Below are 20411 nucleotides of genomic sequence, written 5' to 3'. Positions count from 1 at the left end.
TTCAGGAAGGTCTTGGAGGTGGGGTTTTGTTTTTACTTGGTGAGAATTTAAATATCTGATTTATTTCCAAAAGTTCTCATCAGGGCAGAGTGATTTCTGTTCCTCAATACATATATATATATATATATATATAAAATATATATACATATCTGTATACACATATGCATACATACACACACACTCACACACACACACATATATAAATATATGTATGTGGGAATAAAAGGACCTGACAATACATCCACTCAAAAAAGACATGATAAAAATGACAAAATACTACATAATTAATTCTGTTTTCACTATTCCAGAAATAATTAAAGCCTGTAAAAATGGCAGCAGTTTCAAGTCAGGTCAAATCAGCACCAAGTGCCCTGCATTTTGCCTTTTTCCCAGACAACAGTGATGTCCCTCCAATGACAGTTACAGGGAAAAGCTTTTCAGACCTTCCCTGTCAGAGTTTTCTCACCCCTCAGGTTCTTGACAAAGTCCTCCAGCTTCATTTTGCGCTCTGGTTTCACGTTTGGGCTGTACATGTCTGTGTTGAGCAGGATGATGGCAAAGGCCAGGATGAAGATGGTGTCGGGATTGCGGAATTGTCTCACCACCCCTGGGTTGCAGATACAGTATCTCTGGCTGGAAAAAAGCACGGAGTGGAAGCTGTCAGAGCCAGGAATTACTTCTCTAATTCCACCAAATAAACCAACTGCTGCATTCCAGAGGCTGAGCAAGCTATTACTGGTGTTCCATACATATATTTAGCTTTCCATCCACAAACTTTCATGAGCCAATTCTTGAATGTGGAAGGCTTTTGTTTTCTACTACCACTGTCATTTCACCTCTTAGTACACATTCTGAGCTACAGTAACTTCAGGATTTCATTTTTCTCAGTGACTAATGCCCTGACAGCAGGTAAGAACACAGCACTGATTCTGGCTTACTGCCACAGGGTGATTTCCATCTTATCCTGCCTGGGATAAAGTACATCTGTGTTAAACACTGACAAGTTAACGCTCTGTTTTCCACTGTTGTCGAAGTGCTTAATGAAAAGTTGGGAGCATACATACTCTAAAATGTAAATGGGCTCATAATTCCACTCATATAAAGTACTGTATCCAAATAGATTGTTAGAGACATTCAAAAATCCCTGGATATCTTTTCAACTGGTGCCAGAAAGAACTTCTAATAGAGAAACCTTGTTCTGTTAATAGAGATGCCATTTATGAAGAGCACCAGTAAAGGAAAGTTCCTAGTTCACACTTAGCAAAAGCCCCACAAACAACATTTATTTGAAACTGTTGGTAGCTCAAGAGGACACTGCAAATAAGCAGGGAAATAACTTGGATCTGCTCAACCTGCCCAGTTCTGATTTCAGTCTCTTACCTGAAAGCTTCAATGAGCCGTTCCACCTTCTGGGCTTCTCCCTGGACACGGATATGAGCCTGAAATTTCCTGAGTGCTTCATCCAGTTCCATGGTTGAGAAGTCCATCTCATCCACCACACAGCTAGGAGAGAAACACATTCCATTGTGCCTCTTCGTTTCTAACAGCACAGACCAAAGGGAAGAGTTCAAAACAAAAAACCTTTCGATTTTCCATCTCTCAGAGATTCATGGAATTGTCCTTTAAACTGTCAGCAGCAACGGCAGTAATTGTAGGTAACTGTGAAGGAAGGCTGCAAATAAGGGATCAATGAGAATGTGTGAGCAGAACCTTCTTCTTTTTTAACAGAAGAGCTGCTGGAATGACAAATGTCTGACCAATTTAAGGGATGTACCACTGCCAACAATAATTATTAGTTTCGTACTTCCAGGTCAATCAACCATCACAATGCCTACAACAATAATAAATAGTTTATATCATATCTCAAACAGCCTGCAGCAGGCACAACACTGCACCAAATGGCTCTGTGTCTGGGAACGTTCTTACATGCAGAGAAAAAAAATAACCCTGTTTGGATACTCTCTTATTATCACTGTAATTCTCATCTCTCCATCATTTGCCATGTCTTTCAGTTAACACTCATGGAGAAATAATTACTTTCTTGCTCAGAAAATACAGTGCTGACAAAAAATAAAAAAAGGAAGTATTTTAATTTAATCAACAATGTGAATTATGTCATTCTAATACTTTGTTTAAAGACTGCTTTAAAATCAGAAGGTTATAAGTTTCCTTTCTTTAAACTTACCTTTTAGTTTTTAAATAACCAGACATGAATTACTGTACTGCAGAAACCACTGAAAGCACAATCCACTTTTAAAAGCTTTTTCTTAAATGTATAGGTTTACAATGACAAATGAGAATAGATCGTACTTTTCTTCCAGTAAAACTGTAGCTAACATAAATTAATAACCAAACAATTTATTCCCCTTGCCTGGAATATTTCTCCCTTTATGCAGAAGACTTTAGGCTTTCCAATCCACACCTAAACCCCCTCATCAGTTCTGCAATAATGCCCTCAGTCTTCCCACCTCTTCTAAGTTCTGTAACACCAAAACCCTTTTCTCCCTCAAAGGTGTAAAGCACATGTGCAGCCCAGCTGGAGTCAAAATGAACTAATTAATGCAATTAAGGACCTCCATGCTGGCCAACAACAGAATGGGAGGGGTCTCAAAAGGTTTTACATGAACTATGGAGGCAGCAGATAAATCACCATGGTCACTGTTCTGCACCACCAGCAGGCAGCAGCTCCAGCAGGCCCAGAATTCAGCTCTTGGTCAAAAATTTAGGCTGTTCTCATGAATATTTTCTAAGCTCAAGGTATCAAATAGCTAAAATACCCAAATTTACTGGATCTGGGAAACTTGAACACAAATCAAAGCAAGTGATCTGAAAATAAATTGTGTAACAGAAAAAGGATCATCTTTTAAAGTATCTTTTCTACGTACCCACATGGAGCTGTATCAGTTTGACAAAATCTACCTTCAATCTGTAAATATGATTTTTAGGATGAAACGCTATTTTATTGTCTTTTTTTTAAGAGAAAATACCCTGTTCCCATTTGCAGGCAAGCTTCAGAGCACTATGCAGAGAACTGCTTGCAGGGAGCTCCTCACCCCAAAGCCTGGCTGGAACAGCTCAGAACACATTCATTCCAATAAAAGGATTGCTGGGGGGTTGGAGGCAGGTGATCCTGACCTTGTTCTTAACAATTCACCTCCTCACAGACAGACACACACCTCTGCTTAGGTCTGCCTGAGGTGCTGAGGGCAGGGGATTTGTTCAGGATCACAAAATGCATCATGGAATCACTTTGGCTTGGAAGGGACCTTAAAGATCAGCCAAGATTAGAATCCGTCTCGTCCTGAACCTGTACTGTTCCCTTTAAAAAGAAATTAAAAATACACACTTTCTGGAGAGTCTTCCCCCTACTCTGACTCACAATTGCAAAATGCAGAAGATCACTGTGAGTGGCCAGCAGTGACACATGCTGAACAGGGATTGCACCCGAGCCAGCCACATTCCATGACTCTGCAGCCTCAGCCTGGCTCCAGGCTTTGCTCTGGAGGTGCTTCCCTTGCTTTCTGCTGGAGCTTGGACTGTAAGAAGGCAGCTTTTAATAAAGCACAGGAAAGAGAGATAGAAGACCTCTAAAAAGTCTCTGCATCTGTAGCCTAAGGCAGATTTCACTACAGCTTTCATTACACTGTCAAATAAAACAGTTATTTAAAAAATGGTGGTGAGCATTTTCTCTAGGCTTCCTTAATGGGAAAGATGTTGTGGTTTTTGCTTTAATTCTCAGCAGTTTTGTTAGGCATCTAGCTAAAATTTTATACAATATCTTGAAATAAAAATGGACTAAGATGTATTCATATTTACAGGCCAGTATGTCAGATACAAAAAAAAAAAAGCCCCAAAGAACACGTGTTTTAAATTAATACCCTCCTAAAATAAAGCAACTTTGGTCTACTCTATATATAAGGCTTAGATATTTATGACCAAGCTGCTAAAAGTCTGATTTTCTGCTTTGCATTTCTTTTGGTTTTTAAAACAGTTTTTGTTTATCTAATCTTTTGGAAAATAACAGTTTGTATAGATCTTGTCAGCACGTGCCTGCACAGGCAGAAATCCCTCCTTATCTAACATCTGAGCCATTTGGCCATAATAACCATTTTCAAGTTCTGTTACTGATTAAGCCTTATGTTGCCTACAATATTATTGTGTTTCATTCACTAAATTATCAGAGTCTGACGAAGAAAAAAACCTTTGAAATTACACACTCTAAGGCCTATGAAATTAAAACATAAATTTAGAGTAAATGCACGTGGCCACAGGGAATATAAATCCTTGTGAGTATCTTGCTGGATCAATAACAAAACCAGTGCCTTAACTGGAAAGTAAAGAAATAAATATTGGCTCACATGCATCTTTTCTTACCCTTTGGAGTGTGGTTTCCCCTCCTTCAGAACAAGACCCAGAGAGAAGCACAAGACACTCCGAGACCATTGCCTGGAGCTTGGTGAAGGCCCGTGCTGACTGCTGAGCACCAGGACACTGCCCCCTCCTCCCCACACACACACTCACTCCAGCACATCCCAACTGAACATTCCCACCTTCTCCCCACACAAATACTCACTCCAGCACATCCCAGCTGATCATTCCCACCTTCTCCCCACACAAATACTCACTCCAGCACATCCCAGCTGATCATTCCCACCTTCTCCCCACACAAATACTCACTCCAGCACATCCCTGTTGAACTGCTTCTGCCGATTTCCCAGGAATTCCCCGATCATCTGCCTGCTGAGCCCTTTCCTCTGCAGCAGAAAGTGGGCAACACCAACTGGGGTATCTGGCACGAATCCTCGCTCTATGAGGTACTGGACTCCTTTTTCAGGTTTTCTGAGGAGAAAAGGCAACACAAAATTATTAATTTTCTTCCATTGGACCTGAACTCATCTGAATAAAGTTTTAGAATTCTGGCAATCACTTTTAACCAATGTAATGCTATTGCTGGGATAGTTTCAGGATGAATGTAGCCATCCTGTTGAACACATTGCTCACTGTTAATAGCTGAAAGTATCTTAGAAAGCATCAAATAGCTTTGAAAGCATCCTTGCATGTTATTACACATTTCCCTGCTTCATAACCCTTCCAAAGAGATGCTTTGTGTTCAAGCAGCTTCACTTGCCAATGCCAAAGACGAGCCCAACACCAGCTACTCAGTGCTCCTGTTGCTGGGAGAGATGGACCTTCCAGAAACTGAACTGAAAAGCTGCCGCTGAAAAACAAGAAACAAAGAACACCCCTGACCTCCCACCCCATTGCTGTCAAAAGTTAAACTGACTGAACAAAACAAGTGATGTAACTTGCAAGCTGAGAGGACAAAAAATAAAAGGGAAAACTAAAGGCAGTCAAGCAAAAAGAAGCAATTAAAAATGGTGCAGCTCCCACGTAATTTAGATTTTTTTCTTCCTTCTCCTTTAACACACCCATTGCCCCAGATTTCCTTCCCTCAGACAAGCACCTTCTTAGTTGCCAGCATTTTACATCTCTTTACACACCTCCCGATTTAGCTGTAACCATTTTCCCACCTCAAAACAAAGCGAGCTGAAGCTACTCATTGTGACTTGTTAAGAAGGGTGTTCTGGGGAGGAGGGTTGGGATGGAGCTGGTTTCTGGCAGTAAAACATGCAGGTTACAAAGGTAAATGCTGCTTAGATTTTAAAGTGATGCAAAATTGCCCTTCCAGCACAGACTGCACTGTCATCCAGCAGTGCCACACAACAACCAACCATCACTCAAGAGACATTAAAGAGGAATCTTTACAGAATCAGCAATTCCATCATCAGCTTTATTTTGCAAAGAATTATAATATAACGTCCACCTGTCTGACCTGAAAGATACTTCCTTTAAGGCAAGTAAAATCAATTTCTAAGGACAAGGTGACCGTACTATTTTTAGACAAAGTTGATCACACGACCATAACCCTTCCCCAGGGCTTTTAATTGCAAGCAGCATTACTAAATACATCATCATTCAGTTCTCCTACTCTTTTACATTACATTATTATACACTTAAGACCCTACTAAGAATTAGACAGATGAGAGAAATATATATAATTCAATCAAAAGGGAGTTCTCAAATCTCAATTTCTTGCCTCAGCTTTGTGGCTCTTTTCATCCGAAATAAGATTACACACACAGTCATCTTCTGAAATTAATCTCCTTCGTACTAAAGAAGTACCTTTTCTGCTAAATAATGGAATTGCTATGTTCATTTGGTTTTGAGCTGTATTTCAGAATTCTTAAGTCTAATTCAAATTCACAGCATCCAACAAAAGCAGGAGTAGTTTTCTCCATGCCCCTTGTTAGTGAGCTACATTCGTCCATAACATCCAAAGTGGCACAAATCCAGGAGAGTTCCTCTCCAGCAACTGCCAAAACAACACAAAGAACACTCAGAAAACACAGTTTGATCCAAAGATCACCTTTACTTGATGTACAGAAAATGCTGGATCATTACTTACTGTACTAAAAACCAACTGGAATTCCTCCCACCTGCATAAGCCTGAACACTTAAAATCATCACAAAGGTGACACATAATTTACTTTTTTATTTGATTTTATTGCTGTTGTAAGCTCCTTCCCACTCTACCCCACGTGTGACATTATCTTATTCAGGAGGAAAAGTATTTAACAGAAAACAATGACTGTCAGAGTGCCCTGAAGTGCTGTGCAAAAAACCCCAGGTAGCAACAAGGGTTTGGGGAGGGCAGGTTTGAAAAGACACCACAAGCAAACAGGGATCCTCCTGCTGGCAAACCCAGCTGTTTAAAACTGGACAAACTTTCTTTTTTCACCAAGCCCTAATTTTTCCTGAAGTGTATGACTGGATGCAGAAGGAGTGGGACATGAAAGGGTCATGGATTTAACATGGGATAGGACACCTGGTGTAAGTTTATCCTCATTTCTGTCTGCTCAGAATTGAGCACAGACCGTTTTGTACTTACAACTAAGTCTTTTGTGATTAGGAAAATTCACAGTGATGCTTCTTAATTACACCTACCAATAACAGGGAAGATGAAGAGTCTATAAATAGCAATCGAGGAAGCAGCATAAGCAGAGCAGTTATTTCCAGATTTGAATACATTAACTAATATCAAAATAAACCCTCTAAAGCTACCACCTCACACAGACATATTCAGAGAACTTTTGATATTTACAGGATTGCTTCCAAAATAAAGCTTGAAACTGTCTTCTGTCTCAAAAAACCAAGAAAACAATCAAAACAAAAAAAATGAAAGGAATCTACTATGGAAGAAGAAAATCAACTAACATGTGCAAAACCATATTTACACAAAATTCCCAGGTGTTACTTGAAGGGCTAAGGACCTTGCCAGAAACTGAGTAACAAAAAGACCTTTAGGGTGATTTAATGTGACTTTTAGGGGAAAAACACTGATGGAGGAAATAACGCAAACTTCAAAATAACAGAAGTGCTCAAGACCTGCCCGAGCTTGAGAAAGCAAAAAGTCAGTCAGAAACCCCTCCTGCTTTGAAGAGGGGAAGGATAATCTGGTGACTGACTTCCCAAAGCTTTCAGGACCTGTGCTCACACAGCCCCACAGGCAGTGCAGGATCAGGGGCAAACACACTGATGGCTTTGGGGCCACAAAAAGAAACAGAGTCACCGACACACCACCTTCTGCTGCTGCTGGACATGAAGCACCACCAGTTTCCAAAGGAACTGGTACTTGGGAAATAAGGCTTTGCATTACCTAGACACTCAAAATGTTTTCTTTAAAATGACAGGAAATACTACTTTTTCAAAAACACTGCAGTGATTTTGAAAAGTGAATTTGGTAGAGGGAAAGCTTTTAGTTGGATTCTGGGTGGTAAGAGAGAGCAGCACAGGCTCAGCATGTGCTGTGACCTACTGGACTCAGAGCCCATCTCAATGCCAGACCAACACTAACCCCGAGTGCTGCAGCTGGGTGAGCACTGGCACCAGCCTCTTCCCTCACTCCTACTGCTGCTTTGGGACTTCCTCACAAGCTGAACTAGGAGAAAAAGTTGGTTGGGATTTTTTTTTTTTGGTGGGGTTTTGCTTTGGTGGTTTGATTTCGTTTTGGTTTGGTTTGGTTTTCATTATTATTTCTTTTTTTTTTTTTTTTTAATCCAGCCAAGCTCCCCCACAGCTGCACCATCAGTTGTGCCATCCAAGCCACAGAGTGGATAAAGTGTCTGTCCACAGCAGCCAAGAGAAAAGAATAAATAACAAGCACTACCTCAAAAAGAAACCTTCCACAAAACCACAGTGCACAGGTGGGTAGAACCTTCTCTTATCCCCCACCTGAAAAACGTGGAAAGCTTACAAACACCCAAACCACATGAAATCTTCGTGTTCCCTTTTAGAGCTCAGAAATAACAGAGCTGTAAAACGGAAGCATTCATTAACAAACAAGCACAGAAAGCTGCTTGCCCAGGCCTAGATTTCCAGTACCCAGCAATGCCAAAAGATCATTTCAAGTAAACCAGGGATTTATTAACAGTGTAAATAACCAAAAACATACTGTTCTCCCAGCTGCCTGAGACAGGGGGGATAAAGCCAGCCTGGCTGAAAATGAGAAGCGTGGTGGAACTTCTAGAAATTCAGTATTTCAGTAGGCACATCTCTGCTTTGTGGTTCCTTGCCTATGTTCAGACACACACACAAGACACTGAAAGGACCATAAGCTGAGAGAATCTAAAAAGCAAGCAAACCAGAAGTACAAACATTTCTTAGAGGCTGTTAACACTGCAAACAGAAACAGCTGCCAAAGAAATCTTTTCATGTCAGGGGTGGAGAATTTAAAGCAACTATGATGCCAGCCCTCTGTTAAAAAAAAATAATCTCCCTTGCCTTTGATACCAGAGACCTCATTTTGAAAATATTTACAATTGTCACAAAACTAAGCATTACCTGAACATTAAAAACTAGGGATGGCTTTCTTAAAGCAAGAATCTAAGACTTTTCTTAGAATCATTTAAGCAGTTAAATGTTTTTAAACAACCGAGTTGGCAATAACAAGCTAGTTGAACATTTTCCTTAGTCTGGCAGACAGCTAAATTTTGTTTCTATATGGCTGTGCTTCTTCCTTCACTTCTGCTGAATAGCCTATTGCTGCTGCAGTGAAGCCAAGAGAATCCCTATGACTATTTTAAACCTTCTGGCTAAGAAGAAAAAAACCAATATCCTTAAAATACTACCAAAAACTAGTAGCAAAACAACTTGTCAGAGTTCACTCACCTGCACAGCAAAGGCAAAAGGGGACTGAAAGGAAGAAAATGAGAGAAACTGGGAGGGAAGCCAGAGCTGTGTCTTTCTCAGTTGCACAACTGTGTAATGCAGAGAAAGGAAAACTAGGTGTAAATTGCCTCTTCTGGTAATTACAAGAAAAAGCCCTGGGTCAGGAAAATTAGCCAAGGAACAGCACATTTCTCCCAGTTCCTCTGCATCTCATGGAAACAGGGAGATAGTTATTCCCATGGCTTGGGCAGGAGCCCTCCAGTTTGCCCCAGAGTGGGGATGATTTCTCCTCACATTATGACTTGCTAATTTTCCAAGGTTCATTCAAGGCCAACCCAAATACCCACCACCATGGATGTGAAGGTTGTAAAATAATAATAATGGCCAGTCTTCGCGAGCGAAGATTTGGGAAAGGTCATTAACCCTTCGAGCCTGCGCAGTGGATTTTTTAGGTGAGACACAGCGTGCACTGAACTGAGCCCACCCTTTAATCCTGAGGTTCATCTGCCGGGGCCGAGCAAGAACGGGGCCGAGCAAGAACGTAGGTTTGTTTAGAGTGACCTTCTCTTAGATGGATTGCCTTACAGGGCTAACAAGCTCCATCTGCTTGTTAGCAGCCATCGCAGCGGTGAGAGTCCTGCACCCTAACCACTAGACCACCAGGGGCCGTGAAGATTGTAGCTTACTTTTAATCACACCAAATCACCTGGAGTAACCTCTGTTCAGGGAAAGTCAATTCATACTCACGTCACCAACGAAAGAATTCACTAGGAAGTGATCTCAGAGCCCAGTTCTATTTGGTGGAGGAGCAGAATAAAGAGAGGAAACTCTGCAGATTTCTGTTTTCATAAAATTGGGTAAGTGACCTAAACAGTTCTACCACTCCTTTCTGCCTGACCACCCCATTTCTTTATGCCACTATCTCCTAGTGAAGTGCTAGGAAATTATACATTAAACATTACTACTGCTATTGAGTGTTTAGGCTGCTCTGAAAACTACTGCCTGAATCAGAGCTGATTATAAAAGGGTAACAAGCGCCTAAAAGGCACATAAAAGGGTCAAAGCAGAAAGTCTGGGTTATTCTAATAAAGGAAGGAAAGTACAGTTCAAAGCAATTTCAGAAGGGATTTTTCTGTGCAAGAAGCAACATCCTTGAGGAACAAAAGCACAGTGAAGACAATCAGAAGGCACACCCCAAGCAGTTGCAGTGCAGTAGCTGGACATGTCCTTGCTGGTAGAAACAATCCTGAGTCATTATGCTATAGCACAATTCCTAGCTCCTCGTTATTCCCTCTCTTGGCAGTGGACAACCTGTTTTTTCTTTTTTTCCCCCCACTCCCTCCTTCCTCACGAGAAAAAAGGAAATATTTTAGTGAGAAAAAAGGAAATATTTTAGTTAAATAAATGTCCCAAAACACTCCATGTGGAGTTTCTCATCTCCAACCCTGTTGCATCTCTGCATTTCTCAAACAGTAGGGAAAGGAGTTTGTAGCTGCCAGCACAGCAAAACGCACTCCACTTTGGGACAAACATATGGAAAACCTGCCATTTCTCTGAGCACTGTTTGCCAGGGCTGAGTACTGCTCTCATGTTTATGCAACCATTGGCAGGAATGAGGCACTAGGATGACTGTGTCCTTTAAATTGAGGAACTCTCCCTGTCTTTATGTCTTGTGCTGTCCCTGCCCTAAATTCTCCTTCCACACCCTCACCCCAGTTCATAACAGAAGCACTACAGCTTCAATTTCTGTACCTCTGCTGACTGCAAATGGGAAACACTGCCAGCCACACCCCCTTTGAAAGGGACACCTTTGAGATGGGCAATATCAAAATACTGTTTAAAGATCTCTAGATTTACCATTTACAGATCCAGCAACCCCCAATTCAGTAGATAGATGTGAACTGTTACACAAGAAGAGGGAGTTGCCATGCCCTTCTCTTCTCCTTAACTCTGGTGTGACTCTTGGGGATCATCCTGTGCAGGGCCAGGAGTTGGACTCAATGACCCTCATGGGCCTCTTCCAACTGAGCATATTCTGTGATTATTCCAAGGGTTCCTACACAGCCTTCCCAACTCCCCATCAAACTGTCCCCTCTATACCTGCAAAGGCAGCTGCTCACATTTTTCACTCTCCAAATTTGACCACTTGAGAATTTGGTAATGGGGAAAGGCATTAAAACTCTGGCCCCCGGAGTCACATCAGCCGCTTGTCTGGGAGCTGCTCCCATGGCCAAATTCCTCCATCCACGGTGTCATTCCCTAATCCCACTGCACCCAGGCACTGTGAGGGCACAGCAGCTCCCATTCCTGGCCCCCAGGCACTGTGAGGGCACAGCAGCTCCCATTCCCGGCCCGCAGCAGGGAGGGAGCTGTGCCTGGAATGCTGAAGGGCAGGCGGAGCTGGCGGCAGGGATGAGGTAATGGCTCTTTCAGGGATCCAGGGACACTCACTCACAGTCACTGCCGGTCCTCCTGCAGCCTTTCCAAACCTACGTTTGCCTTCACAGTTTATACCCACTTTGAATGGTAGTAAAAGGAATCCTTGTGCCCATATTTGAAACCAGCACTTAAAACACTATTACATATATCCTATATATACTATTGGTTGAATCCACAGTTCTACATTTCAGCTGGTTTTCATGGGCAGGACATAATATATGCTAATTAAGGCTCTTATTTTGGAAAAAAAAGGAGGAAAAATGGGTCCTCAGGGAGAAAAGATAAAACACGAACAGAACAAAGCAACACACACAGAGCCTTTTTTTTTTCCTTTGGGTGTTCTCACTTAGGGCTAAATGTTTTTAGAAATAATGAGAGTCATACTAAGAACATTCTTCTCTTCTTACTAACTCCTCGGCATGTTAGAGGACAAGTTACATGGAGTGCTTTGATTTTAATTTTTGTTGGAACTGTCTGTGGCTGAATAATCTGCAGTCCAGATGTTGCAATGACAATAAAGTCCCTCTCAGCATACACACGAGGATGGCAAATGGCCCTGCTGTGAAATCCTGAACAGACCTCTTCCCTCTCCTTTCCTCTTTCTACTGAATCTTTCAAAAAATCATGGAAGACATACAATTTGCAAAGACATTAGAGATCAGCTGAAAAAATAAAAGAATCAGTTCAAAGGTAAACAGAACCAACTCAGTTTGATTTACACCTTCTCCCTCCTACTCAATCTGCACTTACAAAGTCTAAAATCATTAGAAATGTTTCCAATTACGCTTTCAACTTAAAATTCTAAGGGGATCAGTAAGAAAGTACATGTTTGCAGACCAGATAGTAGAATGCTCAATGGGTGCCATGGGATCTGACTATAAGCAATTCAGAGAGTATGTTCAGCATCTCAAGTGGAATTCATTAGGAATGTGATCAGTATAAACTGACAACATCAGATCAGGGCACTTCTGACAATAGTTAAAATATGGACTACTTACAAAACTCCTTTTAAAAACCAAAATTAATAACAATTGGCAAGTTTTAAGGATTTCTAATAGAGAAAAATTTGCAGTGCTTTCTGAATCCAAATTACCTTCAATCTCTGCCTACATGTAAATGATGGAAACCTTATACCTCTGTTGAGCTACTAAAGCTGCTTTCATGGAAAATGAAAAATGTGCCTTCTCACAAATATTATTATTGTGTGGCTCAGATTTCCAATTAGAATTTCTCTAGAAATTGTAATTTCCAATTTTGTGTTTGGTGTAATCCCACCAGCACTCAGCAAATTCCTCTCATATCTGCTAAATAAAATAAATAACATCTTAAATTAACATTCCAAGGAATCTAGAAATGTTAAAAAAAGCCTGCTCCTGGAATTAGTATCCAATTCGTATCAAGAGTGGTTTTTAAATTTTGAATAAAATCCTCCCCATTGTGCAATAAACGAAGGCAGTGGGACTTCCACGGCAAAAGATGATCCATCATTGCATATTCCAAACAGATCCTAGTGCCTTTTTATCTCTGTCAATAAATCCTTTGAGAGAACTTTGGAATAGCAGGAACCTCGATAATGGCCTGTTATAAAGGAAGCTCCAGCAAACCCTTCAGAACAGTATGTTGTAATGCACTGAGGACACTTGGGAACAGTTCTCCATCTGTCACTACTCTTTCCAGAAAGCAAAAGAGGACAAAAAAAGGGAGGTGGGGGGTAAAAGGCATCTGGGGAAAATTACTGCGAAGTTCTTGCTGGCCCAGCCTCTGTTCTAGCACTGGAAAGTGGTGTTGTGTCCAGGATGTACACAGAACATCAGGATGTACGAAAGGAGCCCTCCCCAGAACTCTGCCCCAGCACAGGGCTTGGAGCAGTGTGGTGGAGATGGTCCACAAGCTGCACTTCCCTCTCTTCACCAGCAGTGCCAGAAACTGGCACCAGCACCAGCAGGACTGGCTCCCATGGCAAGAAATGCCATAGGAACACTGCCAGATGAGAGAGCAACTTGGTGCCTTCAATAGCTGATATCCCAAAGGAGTTCCTAAATGTGACTCCAGGTTCTGCCAGTTTAAAAACGAGACTGAGCAATGCAAACTTTCTCTCCCATATTTTATAACATGAGGCACAGGCACATCAAATTTTCAAAGCCCTCGAACGCTGTCCAAGTGTTGTTGAAAACAATTTATTAAGACAGCAAGTGCTTGTGCCCCCTGCCCAGAGTGCTGAACATTGACCCCCTGTCCCTGCTGTGGCCCAGCCGGGTGTGGCACTGCAGGAACTGAAGGCACTGCTATCACCAAACACCCCTGGCAGCCACAGACACCTGGGGAGCAGCCAGAGTTGCTGTCACCCTCCTGGTGGCACAAGACAAGGCTTTAAGGCAACGTATTTCTCTCCCTCCACATGCACAGCCATGCACAGAATTCCAGCCTGTTCCTGCTGACTGCACAGCTGAGCCAAGGGCAGGACGTGCCTCCTCAGACTGCTGAGGTTAAACCATTCAGTCCTATTTTATCTGTCAGAACCATCAGTGCAGCAGCAGCAGAATGGAACCTGAAAATCCTACCAGATTGGGGTGCAATAACTGGTAAACCTGGTATTTCCAGCCTGCAGTCAAAACAAACAGCAGAATGAAATCACGGCCCTTTCAAATTTTTCTTCTTGTTTTTCGTTTTAAAGCAGCAGTCAAAAGGCCTCTTGAAGCCTTGTTTATAAGCAAACCAGTCTCAAAGGCTGGATTTGCATTGGCAGGGTTTGGAGCCCGCAAAATAAACCTTTCTAGGTAGTGTTTTCCTTCTGCCTATAAGGGAGGAATGGTTTCTAGTGTAAATTCTCCCAGACTACATCCCTTTCCAGCTACAGTGAGGAAACTGCCTAATTCAACACAGCTGGGCTGCCCGAGCCTCGCCGGGAGCTGCTGCTCTCTGGGCATGCACCTGCAGCCCTTCCTTTGGGCAGGCAATGAATGGGAGCACACACTGACAGCCCATTGACGGGAATCACCGCGGCCATTCAGCGCCGGGCCAGGGCACAGGAGCTGCTCCTCAGCTGCAGTTTCTTTGGCAGAGATCATTCCATTTGGGGAATACTTTATGTTCTGGTATAGTGGCTATTACAAAACATCTTTGGAAAAGTACACTTCTTTACTCAACACCATGGTTCCAAACTGACTGCCAAGTTATAGTCAGAAACAAATTCTATGATCAGGTGATGATCACAGAATCACAGAATGGTTTGGGTTGGAAGAAACCCTAAAGATCATCTAGCTCCAATCCCCCTGCCATGGGCAGGGACACCTTCCACTAGAACTTCAAAAACTCCTAGGAAAATGATTTTCAATCACCTATAGTTTTTTTCTCCAATGTCCTGTGCTCTCCATTCTCCGGGGACCTCTGTGCTACTAATGCTGTGCATATATTAGTGATTAAGCTAATATAGTGGATCACCAGTTGTGCTCAACTTTTACTCCACCCATAACTGCCTATTCCAACAAAGGGTCTCTGGCAAGAAAACTGCACTTTGGCTTCTGAATATTGTTATTGTAATAGGAAAACCAGAAAAAACATAGAAATCATAAATTGAAATTTCGACTGCGAAAATATTGACTTTCCATGCTTTTAAAAACTTCATTCTTTTGGCACTCCTAGTGAACAAAGCAGAAGTATTTACTACAATTCATGCAAGGTTTTGAATTCTTTGCATTTCAGCCAAGCTTCACGTACCACGAAGGAATGACACGATTATTTATTAATTAAGGTTTGGGATCTTAATTTGCAAGGAAGATTTCAAAGATGCAGTGAAATGAACACAAAATTCTCGTAAAAGACATCCCTAATATTTCCTCTGGTAGGTGCAGGTATTTGGAAAAGTACTTGCCTTCTTGTACTAGGTGAGTTCAAAGCCACTTCTTTCAGCATAATGCTCAGGAAGCTAATTGAAACTAAAGCACCTCTACAGCACAGATGTAAAAAGGATTTTTAATCTTGAAGAAATCATCCCTTGCAAATCCTAGCAAGTGCCTGACCACGATGTCTACCCTTCATTCACCTCCCAAGGTGTAATGTGCAATCCCACCTGACACACTCTGAAGAGACTTTCAAAAGTTATTCCCAGCTCTTTTCAAAGAGTTTACAGACTCAGCACCATCACACTCCGAGGTGGTTCAATACCTGACATTGCACATTATTGAAAATGTCACCATCTGCAGGCTTGAAGAGCCACAATCAAACCCAAGATCCATGGGCTGCTCAGGGACTGTCTGAGCTGTCAATAGATCAGAGGGACACAGCACCAGCAATGAGTCTTCACTTCTCTGTCCATCCTGGAGATTGATGCAGTGGGGGAATGAAACAATCCCGCAGCCCAAGATCACACACAGAGGTGCTGTCTGTGCAGTCCTGCCTCACAGCACTCACTGCTAAGGAACTGCACATCATTTACAACTAGCCAGCATATAAAATAGGTTTATCCCTGTTCAAGTCCATGCAGCAAGATCACTTAATAATAATAATGGCCAGTCTTCGCGAGCGAAGATTTGTGAAAGGTCATTAACCCTTCGAGCCTGCGCAGTGGATTTTTTAGGTGAGACACAGCTTGCGCTGAACTGAGCCCACCCTTTAATCCTGAGGTTCATCTGCCGGGGCCAAGCAAACTTGGACAGTGGCAGTGAGGTCCCCAGGACGTAGGTTTGTTTAGAGTGACCTTCTCTTAGATGGATTGCCTCACAGGGCTAACGAGCTCCATCTGCCCGGGGGGCTGGGAATCGAACCCGGGTCGCAGCGGTGAGAGTCCTGCACCCTAACCACTAGACCACCAGAGGCCCCAGCAAGATCACTTCGATGTGTTTCAAATAACAGTCTCTATTCTTCTGTACTTCTCTGTTTATTTTTCCCTTTCAGCCTCCTACTGATGTGTCACTGGAAGCATCTGACAACTTACAAAGCTCTCATTCATCGCTGCTTGACCACTTTTTCCATTCACCTTTTTCCTCACATTGACTCAAAAGACTGTTATGAAGCCTGTAGCTCACTGATCACTGACTGCTTAAGGTTTAATTGCTGCGCAAAAAACCCAGCAAACACCACCCAAAAGTCTTTTAAATGTCAGCCAACAGCAGCACCACCTTCCTCCTCCTCAACCCTGCCAAGGATGTCATTGTTTTCAAATCTTCTTAAAAAAGCTAATTGGTGTGTCTTCCTACCCAGGCAACTTCAGGAGCAGAGATCCTATGACTTGTGTAATTCCGATTGGTTACAAGCTTCCATAAAGGCCTTTTCTCAAAGATACAAACCCAAAGCTCAGAGTGTTTACAGCCCAGCCTGGCCAGTCCATGTTAGGGCTGTAATGCACAGCTTTGTAGGTTTAGGTACATTACACCCACCCTAGGGCAGGAAACAGGCACACTAAGCAGTGAGGAAAGACTAGGAATTCTAATGCCAACCCCCCAGCTGTTCTTATCTTCAGGTTATGATAGTTCTAATGACAACTGTGTAACTCCAATAAAGGGAGTACAGAGTTTAGGGTAGTAATTATTTGCTACCCTCTCCCAAAATATTCCTGGTTTTCTGCTGCCACGTGGGAGCGTCCAAAGGAGAAAGTATTTCAGTAAAACAAAGAAATGTGAGAAAGTTATTTATAGAAATTTTAAACAACTCCATACATGGGAAAACTATCAGTCATAGGCAGAAATACAAATTTTGCGATACTTTTATGATAAATAATAAATATTTATTCAGTATAAAAAATATTCAGTGCACTGGGTTTCAGTATCAAAGTTTTGAGGAAACCTACTGAACAAATTCTAGGCCCTGCCAGTGTAATTCAGGAAATTCATCTTACACTGCTTGTTTTTTCGAATTCCCACACGACAAGTTTTACACCACCTACATGATTAGGGCAGGAAGAAATCTGAATTTGTTATAACACCAAAAAATGGACCAGGATCAGGCCACCATGTTTCTCCACAAGAAAGGAATCAGGTTAAACTTAAATAGTTCACTGCCATTTATGTACACATAATTATATTTTTTCTTTTCCCCCGAAGCTGTTTAACTATGGAGACATCAACTTGTAAGTACCTGAACGTGAAGAGTCACCACAAGCAGCTTGTTTATTCACTGAAAGGTCAATATCAGACACCTGGCTTACCTTATCCAATACAAGAAAAATATTGCTGGTTCATTCTCAGAGGAAAAGGGAGGAAAGGCTGTACTCACTTGTTAAAAAGGTTCAGCCCGATCCTATAGTGGCGTTTCCTGATAACGTCGTTACTGAAGGCAGGGGAATCCCAGCTGTTGCGAGTCTCTTTGTGGTAGGTTTGTTTGCTCAAGGTTTGCTCCCTTAGGCTGTCTCTAGAAGAAGATTCTGAGCTGCAATTTATTGTGTCATTCGAGTTGGAAGTACTGTTGATGCTGTCATTGTCTCCGTCGGAATAATCTGACTCGGATTTGCTCTGCCTGTTTGCTGTGCCATTGATGGCTAAATGACTGTCTATAGGCCTGGCCCTGTGTCTTGCCTCCTGCTCCTCCCGAGTGATGATCTTGGCAGGAATACTGTGAGGGACATGTTTTGGGCTTCCCTGTTGACTGGTGATGCCCCGGTCATAGGCATTTTGTCTCTTTAATGAGCCTCTCTCCGAGCGATCGCTCAAGTCCACGGAGCTGTCACTGGGTGGCTCTATAGTTAGCAATGGTAGGTGATCCATCCTCATCCTCTGCTCCTGACATTCCAGGGACGGGGTACTCCTGCAGCTCGTATCAGTGTCTATCTTATCATCTTTGTGGGTCATGGACCAGTATTCTTGGGAAGAGTTCACGGAGCGGAGCCTCAGATCCGACTCCGTGCTGGACGGCCTGTCCACGGACTGGGATAGGGGAAGGGGTGGGGACAACTCCTCCTCGTCGATGTACAACGTGACATCGCTGTAGGACGCTGTCATCTCATCGAGCTTCCTGTGATCCACATTGTGGATTGCTGGTTTGGCTGGAGCACAACTGTCCCTCTCCATTTCACGACTTCTGACCTGATCTGCAGCCTGGATTTCGTCAGAGTGCAGGCTACGGCAGTTCAGTGCATCATCGATGGATTCCGCAAGGGATTTCACCTGCCTGGAAAAGGCATCCTCCAGTTCCGTTATAGCATCAGTGAAATCAGTAGATGCTGCTGGAGACTTCATCGTAGCTGTTTCTCCAAGGTCATCGCATTCAGACGGTACCAGGGATCCCAGCTTTGACCCATCGTTTGTAACAGAAACTTGTTTCCCTTCAAAGTAAGAGCTGTGGACTTTCTCAGGTCCTTCAAAGGAAAACTGCATTCTCATATTGGACAGGACAATGCGCCTTGACATGCGATTTTCAGACATAGAACTTCGGAGACGCTCAAAGTTCTTGTTCATCTGATACTGGCGAAAGGCGGTTTGGATGGTGCGAGCAGCATGTCTGGTTATGAGACGGCCCCCATACTTCCGTTCTAGCATCTCCACCTGGGGGGTGAACACAGGGAATCTGTAGCTTAATGCAGGTTAGAACGAGGCTAAAGTGTAAAAAAAGAGAATTCTTAGAACAACTGCAATTTTTCAGACATTTTTCCAAAGAGCATACACCGGTTTTGAAAGTAAAAACTCAAAGCTCAAACAGTGAACTGAATAGTCGTTTGCAAATTCCACCCTAAAATACAAAAATATGACTCTGTGAATACTGTCATATAAAATTATGGTGTTGGCAATTTGTGTGTTCATTTAAAAGTTGGTTTCCACACACTATCAGTGGTGTGGCCATGTCAAAGCAAACGGGACAGAGCTCTGCTGCAGCACAATGCTGTCACACTCTCCGTAGGGACAACTGCAGAGAAGTGAATTCCAAGCACAATGCAAATGGTCATATTTTGGGAGTAAATTCTCAAAGTGGTCCCCACCTTCCCAGACAGGCACCTGCATGAATAAAACCCCTGGAGCACCGTTTCACCCAGGCCTGATATCAAAGCAAAACTGAGCTTCCCAGAACACACACACTTCCAGAGAGGTGTCTCTTGATACAATATCCACAAACACATTTTTCCTCAAACCAAGAACATATTTCAGAGTTTCTAAATAAAAATTCAAATTTATTTTCAACCTGGTAACTACTCTCAAAATTGCCAGTGTTTCCAATTAACTGAATGAATATGCAAAATAAATACATATAAATGCTATCAATTTAACCCATTGAAAACGATGTGCCAATACCTCTGAAATAGTTATTATATATTTTCAAAGCTTCTCTTCCAAAACGAGAAAAGCATCATAGTATCCTAGAATGGTTTGGGTTGGAAGGGACCTTAAAGCCCATCCAGTGCCACCCCCTGCCATGGGCAGGGACACCTTCCACCAGCCCAGGTTGCTCCAAGCCCCATCCAACCTGGCCTTGGACACTTCCAGGGATGGGGCAGCCACAGCTCCTCTGGGTAACCCTCAGTGCCTCACCCTTTTACTTATTTAAAAAACACTGAACAAGATTAATAACTACATTTCTTTATCTCCCCCCCAATATTTAATTTCTGCTCTGATGAGTCTTTTCCAGATCGATACAATTCACAAACACAAACCAGCTATGACAAATCAATATGTTCAGTGCTACAATTAAACCCACCATTTTTCTGGCAGCATTTTTGTGTGAGTCCATGCAATTTTCATAATGCTGTAATGATTCAAAAGTCACTTCTTCTTGCCTGCAAATTCAGGTACCCTTTTTCATGAGACACCATGTTTTTTTTA

General features: G+C 42.4%; 1 protein-coding gene across 16 annotated transcripts in view; it reads right to left on the bottom strand.

Annotated features, from left to right (window-relative positions):
• Positions 1–20411, bottom strand: part of IQSEC1 (IQ motif and Sec7 domain 1) — a 337734-nt gene that overhangs the window by 23932 nt on the left and 293391 nt on the right. For all 16 annotated transcript variants that reach the window (XM_017834883.1, XM_017834892.1, XM_017834884.1 and 13 more), the window contains 4 exons: positions 17878–19142; positions 4678–4839; positions 1381–1503; positions 467–633 (listed from right to left, as the gene is read on the bottom strand). In XM_017834883.1, the coding sequence (XP_017690372.1) occupies positions 467–633; positions 1381–1503; positions 4678–4839; positions 17878–19142 (1717 nt within the window). The remainder of the gene's footprint in view (positions 1–466; positions 634–1380; positions 1504–4677; positions 4840–17877; positions 19143–20411) is intronic.

The sequence above is a fragment of the Lepidothrix coronata genome, unplaced genomic scaffold (genome assembly GCF_001604755.1).
Source record: "Lepidothrix coronata isolate B3197 unplaced genomic scaffold, Lepidothrix_coronata-1.0 Scaffold244, whole genome shotgun sequence".
Classification (NCBI taxonomy): domain Eukaryota; kingdom Metazoa; phylum Chordata; class Aves; order Passeriformes; family Pipridae; genus Lepidothrix; species Lepidothrix coronata.
Note: the sequence above shows the minus strand (reverse complement) of the source record. Positions and strands in the feature narration are given on the sequence as shown.